Source organism: Myodes glareolus, chromosome 1 (assembly GCF_982192425.1).
Source record: "Myodes glareolus chromosome 1, mMyoGla1.1, whole genome shotgun sequence".
NCBI lineage: Eukaryota > Metazoa > Chordata > Mammalia > Rodentia > Cricetidae > Myodes > Myodes glareolus.
In genome coordinates this window covers 66,987,413-66,998,213 of record NC_142026.1, presented here as the reverse complement: position 1 = coordinate 66,998,213, position 10,801 = coordinate 66,987,413, and the positions used below count along the sequence as shown (strand labels likewise).

Genomic DNA, 10,801 nt, shown 5'->3' with positions numbered 1-10,801 from the left:
TCATCCGGGCTGCCCTGAAGGTAGGATTTACACCCAGTACGCAGGTGACGGATGTCTCCCGGAGCTAGGAAGGGACTAAGTGGATGATGACTATGTAAGGGACCTTATCTATGATCACTGGTGTCACAGATCAGAGTTCAGCTCCAGGACAGGTACTCAGGAGCAGGTGTGTCAGGAGTGGGACATTCTGTGTATGTGGGAGGAAGTGACCTGTGTCCTAGAAAGAGGATGTGGGTCTTCTTCTTGTGGAAGGTTTCCAAAAGTCTTTGAGTTCCCTGGGTGGCTGGCGGTGCCTGGGTCTTTATAAGTCTACACTGAGCTAATGATGCTGTTCAGCAGGCAGAGAGGGCTTGCCTAGTATGTCCTGGGTCCGACCCCAGCATTCTCTGTGAGTCTGCGGTCAACCTGGTCTACAGTGAGTTCCAGGACAGCCAGGACTACATAATGAGGCCCTGTGTTAAAAAAGCAAACAAATAAATCTTAAAGGATGGATCTTTGAGACAGGTGGGGTGGGGGGAGGAGAAAGCAGGAAGTCCAGGCAAGAAGAGTTGACGCAGACCGTGGCCTTGGGCAGAGACCCTGCCCACATCCAGTTATGACTCCCGGAAATGCCCCTGGGGCTAAGGACAGTAGAAATAAGAGAGAAGGACACCAGCAGGCCTGACACCAGGACAGCCCACTGGGGACCAGAGACCATGGAGACGCCTTCTCTGCTTCTCTGCAAAGGGCTCCTGCTCACAGGTGAGACCAGTCCTGCAGTGGTGTGGGGAGGGCTCTCTGAAAAGGGTGCCCTGGGACGGGGCTCTCTTTCTGCCTCAGCCTGAGGGGAGAGGACACAAGGAGGGGACAGGGGGGAACAGAGGTTGCTCAGCTGGAGGCTCTCAGGGAACAGGGAGTGTACAGAGGAGAGGAAAAGCCAGGTAACTCTTTATACAAAGTTAGTCACAGGGATCCTGACAGGGGAGGCCGTGGTCGTGGGGATGTTCTTCCCATTAGGGATTTACCAGCGAGGGGCACATAAGAGGACCACCAATGTCCTGGGTCAGGACCAGGCTCTTGTGTTTGTGACCCATCAGGGGCTCTGAAATGGGGGTCAGGGCCTTGATGCTGTGCTGTGGGGTGTGCTTGGAGTTTCCAGGGAGCAGCACATTGTGGAAGGGAGTGCAGGGGACAGGGTTGTGCTGGAGGAGACCTAGGCAGGTGGGGCTTTTAACACAGAAGTGGTGGGACAGGCAATGAGGTGGAAGGATGACGGAGGAGGGGCTGGGACTCCACAGAGGGCACGGAAGTCTCCTCTGTGTGAGGAGAAGGAGTTGGCATTGTGGGCAGGGAGGAAATGTTGGGCCTGGGAAGGAGACAGTTCTGGAGAGATTCTCTTCAAGGAAGAGAGAGCTGAGAGCCTGAGATGCAGCACAGGAACAGACAAAGATTTCTTTTTGAAACCACAGGTTTTATGCAATGCTAGAGAAGACCAGTGTGGCGTGGTGTGGTGTGGGATGGGATGGGGTGGGGTGGGGTGCTGTGCTGTGGTGTGGTGTAGTGTGGGGTGGGGAGCTATGGTGTGGTGTGGGATGGGATGGGATGGGGTGCTGTGGTGTGGGGTGGTGTGGTGTGGTGTGGTGTGGTGTGGGATGGGATGGGATGGGGTGGGGTGCTGTGGTGTGGGGTGCTGTGGTGTGGTTTGGGATGGGATGGGGTGGGGTGGGGTGCTGTGCTGTGGTGTGGTGTTGTGTGGTGTGGTAGAGGAGTTCTGCAAGCTGGGAAAGATGCGGGAGGATGCTCTATGGACATTGGAAAGGTGAGAGGGGATTGTCACTGTGGGGAAGTGAGGAGTGAGGGTGGGGTCAAGGAAGGGTATGGTAGGTGCTTTCCCTGGGTGAGCAGAGGATGTGCCCTAACCCATGTTCCTAGGTGCCTGTCACTCAGGAAATCAGGACACCTATGAAGCAGATAGTCTTACAAAATGAGACAGGCCTTTTCCTTCTCCATACAGCTTCCGGGGTGCCCAGAATTACTTGAAAGGGAATTTAAATTTTCCAGAAATTCAGAAGCCCAGGGTTGTGTGACAGACTCGATCCCAGGTCCATGCCTGCTAGCATTTGTAAAACGCCAGGGAAATGTGCTCTGTTTAACTACTAACTCAAAACTGACATTCCAGCCTCTTTGTTCACACACACACACATACAGAGGGGGAGGGGGAGTGTACATTGTCAGAAAGATGGTTCATAGATACTCACTCATCTGGCTTCTACGAGCTGGATACGGATGAAGAAAGATCATCCTCTTTCCCTTCATTCCTCAACCCTCAGTGGATCGTCAGTTGTTGAGTCACGGCTCTCACAGGCGTTCTTAAGTCAGGAGGGTGCTGTCCACGCATCTGAGCAGCCTGTTGGACTGTATTATAGATGAACTGATTCAAGTCTGCATTAAGGAGGGAACCCAGGGATATGAGCATTGGGGTGGTTATTAGAGGAGTCGTACTGGTGTTTGCCAGGAACCGTGTGGAATTTTGATGCTGTCGGAGCCTCTGCGTGAGGGCTTCTGCCTGAGTTTGGAAGCAGCGCACGCTGGCCTCTTTGCTCCTTCTCTGGCCAGGCCCCAGTGGTTGCGTGTAGCATCTATCGATCTTCCTCCAGAGCAGTGGTTCTCAGGCTGTGGGTTGCAACCCCTGTACGGCTTCCTTTCCCAGGGATCTCAGAGCAGTAACCTGCATATCAGATATTTACACTGTGATTCATAACAGTAGCAAAATTATAGTTATGAGGTAGCAAGGAAAATGCCTTTATGGTTGGGGATCACTACAACATGAGGAACTGTATTAAAGGGTCGCAGCATTAGGAAGGTTGAGAACCACTGCTTTAGAGAAAGGCAAACTTCTTTTTCTGTCACCATGAAATCTTAGCCTCTCCTGTCTTTAGGATGCTGTCTGGGAAGGAATTGATCTGATCTTGCATTTTAATTAGGCTTTGTGAAATTTTATCACAATGATAAAGAGACACACACAGAGAGAGATACACAGAGAGAAACACGGACACAGATACTTACACACATAGACACATGTCCCAAATAAATTTACCAAAAATCAGTTTAAGTCAAACTGGGATATTAAACACTGTCATTAGCTCTAAAACTAAAAATTTCATAATAATCCCTGGACACCCCCAGTCCTGCTCATTCATTCATTCATTCATTCTTCCACAGAAGTTTGAGTCTTTCCCAGGCACATGGCCTTCCCAAAGGCCATTCCCTAGCCCCTGCCCTCACAAAGCCCTAGTTCTCACGGAAGGTGCAGACCGGGTGACTGCAAACCCAGGGAACAAACCACCAACTCTCAGGTAGTGATGACCCAGGGTCTCTAGAGGAGGAGGTCAGGGGAGGCATACCCAACCCCATATATACTCTTGGCTGTGAGCAGAGAGATGAGGGCAGTAAGCGGGGAGCCATGCAGAGACTCAAGGACAGAGTTCCATGCAGAGGACCCAGCAACTTCAGGGAGCTGGGGAATGTAGGTGATGAAGTTCTCCTGCACCGAGTGGGAGAGGCACGGCCCCTGCACCGAGTGGGAGAGGCACGGCCCCTGCACCGAGTGGGAGAGGCACAACCCTTGCACCAAGTGGGAGAGGCACGCCCCCATCACACACATAGGCTGAGAGACGAACACTCCTACTCAGGAGCTGGGGTTCATCTTTCCACCAAACACTAAGGTCCCCATATTGATGGATATTTCTCTTTCTCCCTAGCCTTCCTCTTAACCTGCTGGAACGCACCCACCACTGCCGAACTCACTATTGAATTAGTGCCCCCCATGGTTGCTGAAGGTGGAAACTCCGTCCTATTTGTGCATAAAATGCCGCTGAACGTCCAGGCATTTTACTGGTACAAACAGAAAGATTCGACCAAGAGCTACGAAGTTGCACGCTACTTAACACCCGATAACACAACGTCGAAGATGCCTCAACACAGCGGTAGGAGAACGGTATTCTACAGTGGATCCCTGCTGATCAGAAACGTCACCCAGGCTGACAGTGGATTCTACACCTTACTAACGTTCAACACAGAAATGCAAAGTGAACTCACACACGTACATCTGGAAGTATACAGTAAGTGATCATGTGACCTCTGGGTGCCGGGGTGGGGCTCATCCCATTTAAACACACAGGACCATCAGGCATTGACAATGCCCATCTTCTGCGTGGGTTTCCTCACTGGCGTTTGAGCATTTAGTACAGGACACATACTGGGGAGGAAAAACAACACTAGGTCAGAGTTCTTTACCTGACTCTGCCTCCAGAGAGCAGGGCGTGTGCTATGTAACTCAGTCTGAGGATGTCACCCTTAGCCCAAACTCTTGGAACTGAATTCACCATGGCCATGGCCCTGAAAAAGATGGTTTGGATTCAGGAAGGGCCTGACAGAGGAAACCATGGGGTTCTCACAATGAGGTGACCACAAGAAAGTCCTGACTACAGATCTTTGTGCCAGACTCGTCTCCAGGGGACCCAGGGATTTTTCCTCCAGGACTGGGCTTTGACTTCTTGTTAGAGACGACAGGGAACAAGGCTTTATTGACTGTCTCATATCAAGTAGGACCAGCCGTGCACTGAATGGAGGGTCACACTTAGGCTAGGTCACCTGGACATCTTCCGAGTCTCAGCATGGAGAATCCTGCTGTTCTGAGGGGCTCATGGGGACGCATGTCCTTCTGGCAACTGTTCAGCCCAGTTGACTCTCTCCTGTAGGCAGAGTAACAGACTCGGGTGTTTGGGAAGCTCCCACCCGTGAAGATCAGGTCCTAGTTCATATTTAAGTCACCTTAAATATGTCACCTTACAGACATGGCAGCGATCATTTGTCATGTGCATTATCATTATTATTATCATTATCATTATTATTATTATGGTTTTTTAAGACAGGCTTCTTAGTGCAGACCTGACTATCCTAGAACTCACCAGGCTGGCCTCGAACTCACAGAGCTCTGCCTGCCTCTGCCTCACTAGTGCTGGGATTAAAGGCGTGTGCTAACTCTACCAAGCCATGTGCCCTATTATGTGGAAACAGACATACATACAGGAAACACAGTGATGGAATTAGGGCCACGCAGACTGTGGGAGGCAGATCTGAAGCAGTACATGTCTGTCTACAGCCTCGGGCCCAACTTCTCCACCCTGGATGCTTACCGGGTGTCCATGGACCAGAGAGGTCTGACTGGGCTCTGAGGATGAACCTCCATCATTCTGTCCTTTCCTCTGTTCCTTCACAGAGCCTGTGGCACAGCCCACCCTCCAAGCAGACAACACCACAGTAACAGAAGATGGTTCTGTGACCCTCACCTGCCTCCCAGAAAACCCTGGACTCTCCATCCGCTGGCTCTTCAATCGCCAGAGCCTGTATTTCAACGGCAGAATGACGCTGTCCCAGAAAAACAGTCAACTTGTAATAGATCCGGTCAGGATGGAGGACGCTGGGGAGTATCAGTGTGAAGTCTCCAACGGATACAGTTCTAAGACGAGTACCCCAGTCCAAATGTCTGTGACCAGCGAGTGACCTATCCTCTCTCCAGGCACCACAGTGGGGGTGGAGGGGAGGGTTCTTTGTCAATGATATGGAAAATGGACATGCGTTCTAGGGGGAAATCAGTGAAGACAGTAAGACAGCCAGCATGGCGACACAGATCTGTAGTCCCGGATTAAACAGAGTCAGGAGGAATGTGCATTTGAACCAGCAAGGCTACAAAGACAAACCCAGTCTCAAAAAAAAAAAATCAATATAGTAAGCAAAACTTCAAAGGGGATTAATTAAGGGCCCCCAAACTTCTGTTAAAAGTGCTGCAGTGTCTGCACAGAAGCAGACGTAGCCTCCCACAGGCTCAAATCATTTCTGACGCCCACGCCAACTTCATCCACACAAAGAGAGGAAGAGTGACAGGAGAAGGAACCGCCCGTATTTCACTGAGGACATATCTTGTTTCTGAATACTTTTAATTCACCGTTTGTTCCATCCACAGATGTAAAACCCATGGCATGAAGGTCCAACTAGGACCTAGGCTGTTTCTATCCTGAGACTGACATGTACAGTGTGTCCTTGAACATGATTTTTCTGTTAATGGTCTTTAGGTGTGTGCTAAGCATGTGTGTGTGCATACACATGTGTGCATGTATATATTTAAATGGTTTCCCATTTTAGCCATTTTGAAGTGTCCGGTTCACTGGCATAAAGCATCTTTATATCATTGTGTAAACACCACGACTGTCAGTTTCTAGGCCATTTCTAAGCTACAGCCCCTGATGACGATCGTCTACTTCTGTCTCTTTGGGTGTGGCACTTGTCTTTTTTTTTGTTAGCCTCATACAAAGTGTGATTCTGTTCTCTCAAGCCATTCTGTTGTCGGCATTCTGATGGCTAGATATTTATTAAAGGCCATCCTTGGTACACTTGGTACATCTTTTGTTGGTTGTTTTACATTCTTGTCTCCTGTTGACCACCAGAGGAAAGTCTGTCTATTTGATTTTCAGCCTTAAATTCATTTGCAACTCCCTGAGACTCCTATAGTGTCAGGGTGGATACCAGAGGACCGGGTAAGGGCCTCTCAGCCTTGGGATTAGTTTTGCTAAGAGGAGAACTAAAGGCCAAAGGCCAGGGTAAAGGGCATGGGCAGTTGGACCAATGCGAGGGTCCTGTACCAGCCAGCTGGTGACTTGAGGAAAGCGGTCGTGTCCACAGCACCACTGTCAGCTCAGGACACAGTGAGTATTGAGTGACTGCAACATCTCCTCTGTTGCTTGAGACATGGATGGGGGAGGTGAGCCTCTATTACCCTGCCATGTGAGACGTGAGGAGTAATTCACCATCCCTGCTAATGAGGAGGTTCCTATATGCCAGCCTGTACTGTTGGGAGTCCCCATGCTTCCTTACCCCATAACAAGGCTAGCATAAATTTACTCCTGTGGGGTCTCTATGTTCCATCCCAGGGAAAAGGATACGGTTAAGCCGGGATGTATAAAATAAAATTTATTTATTATGCATACATGTATTGCTGCTGGCATCTATGCCTACATTCCAGTAGAAAGCAACAGATCTTACTACAGATGGTTGTGAGCCACCATGTGGTTGCTGGGAATTGAACTCAGGTCCTCTGGAAGAGTAGTCCGAGCTCTTAATTTCTGATCCATCTCTCCAGCCCTCACATATCAGCCACTTTTATTGAGGGCATGCACTGTAATGTCAACTCATTCTACCCAGTTTCTCTCAGGACACTTAGCCAAAGTTAAAACAGAGGAAAGTCTACCGCCAGTATGTTCCTTAGGTGACCAGGTTCTGTCAGTTCCTGGCAGAGTTAATCTTACGAGCCCTGTAGTTGATCCACCAGGGAAAACTCAGGACTCTTGTCTATCCATGCAAGAAAGTGCAAATTACACACACACTAGTGGTTACACTAGACAGGTGTCAATTTGCACAGATAGAAGGAAGGCTGTTTTAGCTGTGAAGTCATCAATTTCCCGTGAAAGATCGGGGTGGAGGAGGCCAGGGACACAGGACTGAAGAACGGCAAAAGACTCAACTCACTTGAGAAGCAAAGTGTTGACTCTTTATTCTCAGCCATACTATACTATTACCACTCTGACTATAAGATACATACTGCATAGATACCAATCTGTAATATTTGCTCTTTTCTTACTGGGCAAAGAGCTGCTTTTTATATGTTACCAGTTGAGCCTTTTCCCAGAAGATAATTATGAAGAACATGACATTTGGCCGAGGAAATACCTGTTGGAGTGTCTCCTCACTGGAGGGAGAAAAGTATGAACTCACTTCTGAGTTCGAAAACCCACCAATCCCTGGTCTTGAAAATCCACCAATTCATGAGCTCAAAAGCCCACCAATCCTGGCCCAAGCTCAGGACTTGAAATCCTACCAATCCTCACCCCGGAAATCTCCACCCTGGAAAACTCTGCCCCCAGGAAGCCCTATATAAGCCTGTCTCCTGCTCAGCTCCCTGCTGCTTCCCTTCACCCTTTGGGTCTTCCACAATAAAGCTCTTGCAAGGACTTGATATTCCTTGGCTCCCAACTACCAGGATACCATTCCCCTCAGAGCTGCAGCACACGCGTGGCCATTCTTAAAGGACTTAGTGGCTCCGCAATACAGATATGGAATATGGAGCCTTTTACTGAGGAGAGCTGAAGCCTCCGACAGGGGAAAACTCAAACCAACAATATATCAAGAAAGGAGACTGCTTACCTCAGAGGATAAAGAAGTTAAACACGGAGTCCAAATTCTCCAACTCCTGGAAGCTGTCTGGGCTCCCCTGACTATGGCAGTGATACACTACTAGGCTCACACAAAGAAGTGAAGACCCTACCATCAAGCCTGATAACCTGAGTCCAGTTCCCAGGACCAACCAGAGGGAAAAGAGAATCAACACTTGTAGGTTGTTTTCTGGCCTCCACACAAACCCTGTGGCATGCCCATGCACCCCCCCTCACACACACACATAAGTAAATAAATAAATAAATAAAATACGTTTAAATGTATAAAAACTGATAATAGAGCTACTAAAAATCAGGAGGGCTGGCTGAATGCCACAGATAGAGAAATAATAACCAGAGACCCCAGCTCCCAGCCTAGTCTGGCAAGCTCACACAGCAACCCCTCTGGGAAAAACTGCCCTATCAGAACTGTTGCAAGAGGCCGGTTGTGGTGCCACCTTTGAGCCCAGAACTTGGGAGGCCAGCCTAACCTACAGAGAGAGCTGGAACAACTAGGGCGGTCTTGAAAACAAACGACAACAAAAAGAAATGTTGCAAATATATTTTGGTGGTTCTGATGTTACCAACACTGACCCAATAAACCAACAAGGACTATCTGCAATGTGCTCAGGATAATCCCAAGCAGGGCCCCAGGGCCCCATCCTAACACAAAAACTAGGGGCCTACCATTTAAACATCTAGAAGTGATCTTTACTGACATTGAATCCAGCAGAAAGCACCAATGGTTGCTGCTTATGGTTTGTACATTCTGAGGCTGGGTAGACCCCTTTCCTGCCTATACAGAATACAGACAACAGGGGGATCCTGGCTGGCTCCGCTATGGGACCTCTTATGATGATAACTAGGACTTTTATTAGGACCATGCATCTTAAACATTCTTTTCAGGTTCATCAGAACTAGAATGAAAGTGACAGACCAGGAACAGCCACCCATTTCTTAAGGATCGGCAGGTGAGTCTTATGAGGGTAAAGAAAGTATGAAGTAGAATAAGTATGAATAAGTAGAATAGTATGAAGTAGAAAAAGATAGAAAAGACCAATTAAGGGGCTGGAGAGATGGCTTAGTGGTTAAGAGCACTGCCTGTTCTTCCAAAGGTCCCGAGTTCAATTCCCAGCAACCACATGGTGGCTCACAACCATCTACAGTGAGATCTGATGCCCTCATCTGACCTGCCAGCACACATGCAGGCAGAGCACTGTATACATAATAAATAAATAAACCTTTAAAAAAAATAAAATCGGGTTGTTTACCCAAACTGCCATATTCTTGATCTTCCTTTAAAAGAAAAAAAAAGACCAATTAACCGACTGATCAGTTTATTTAGTGGTCTGCGCAAAGCGCTGCTCGTCCTGCCTATCTGCCGAGCGCGACTTCGCTTGCAATCTGGAACGGAGTGCCCTGGAGAAATAGCTGAAACGATGGTTGCTGCCCTCCCAAAGGCCACACAATATGTCGCTTGTCTGCCCCGCCTGTGGTTTTAAGGTATTAAATGAGAATACAAACTGGACTGGTGTGTGTGTGTGTGTGTGTGTGTGTGTGTGTGTGTGTGTGTGAAGTCAGAGGACAATGGAGGAAGTTGGTTCTCTCCTTCCTCCATGACTTCTGAAGACTGAACTCGGACCGTCAGGTCTGGCAGTAGGTGTCTTTATTCCTTGACCTATCTCCCTAGTGCTCTTTTTTGAGATTTTTGAGACAAAGTCTGAGTCTATAGATCAGGCCAGCCAGAGAGTCACCATATAACTTAGGAGAGCCTCAAATCCATAGCAATACACTTCAGTGGAATCACTGTGTCTGGCCTGGTTCTTAATTTTATTTTATGTATATATGTATTTTATTTATATGTATGAGAAAGATTGTGCCAGAGCTACATCCCTAACCTCAACTATTTTAAATAGAGCAGTGCATGAGCATGGAAAGACAAGTACATTTTTAGGTCCAAGTGTTTCCTTATTTAAACTACTATTCTTGCTGGGTGGTGGTGGTGCTCGCTTTTAAACCCAGCACGCGGGAGGCAGAGGCAGGTGGAGCTCCATGAATCTGACGCCAGCCTGGTTTACAGAGGACAGTCAGAGATATAGAGAAATCCTGTCTCTGGGCGGGGTTGGGGAGAGAGAAAAAGAAAAAGAAAAAGAAAAAGAAGGAAAGAAAGAAAAAAAGAACGAACGACATGAAAGTAGGAAATTGGGAAAGAAGGGAGTAATAGAAGGTAGTGCGGGAATATTATCAAAGTACATTACACATGAATGAAATTATAAAATTCTTAAAAACTCAAAAGAAAAACTACTATTCCCAGCATGCTCTTGGGAGGGAACTTTGGGATAGGGAGATGGGTGGGTAGCTGTAGTACCTCATTTCCCGAAATGCAACCCTCATTTTGCCCATTTTTTAACCTTTGAGAATTGTCATTATACAGAGATCTTTATGCACAAAGCCCGGCATGCACTTGGAGGCTAGCTTTCTGGATAGGAAAAGAACAACCGCAGAGTATGCTGGGAAGGCGTCTCGACCCAGGCGACCCTTACTCGCCAACGCAA

General features: G+C 48.2%; 1 protein-coding gene across 1 annotated transcript; it reads left to right on the top strand.

The window, feature by feature from the left end:
• The first annotated feature begins 312 nt into the window (after positions 1–312).
• LOC125398769 (cell adhesion molecule CEACAM15-like) lies at positions 313–6,438 on the top strand. Its single transcript, XM_048431732.3, has 3 exons — positions 313–741; positions 3,741–4,100; positions 5,261–6,438. Exons 1-3 carry the CDS (start codon positions 609–611, stop codon positions 5,542–5,544), a joined length of 777 nt encoding a protein of 258 aa, XP_048287689.3. The 5' UTR covers positions 313–608; the 3' UTR covers positions 5,545–6,438.
• Positions 6,439–10,801: the final 4,363 nt, after the last annotated feature.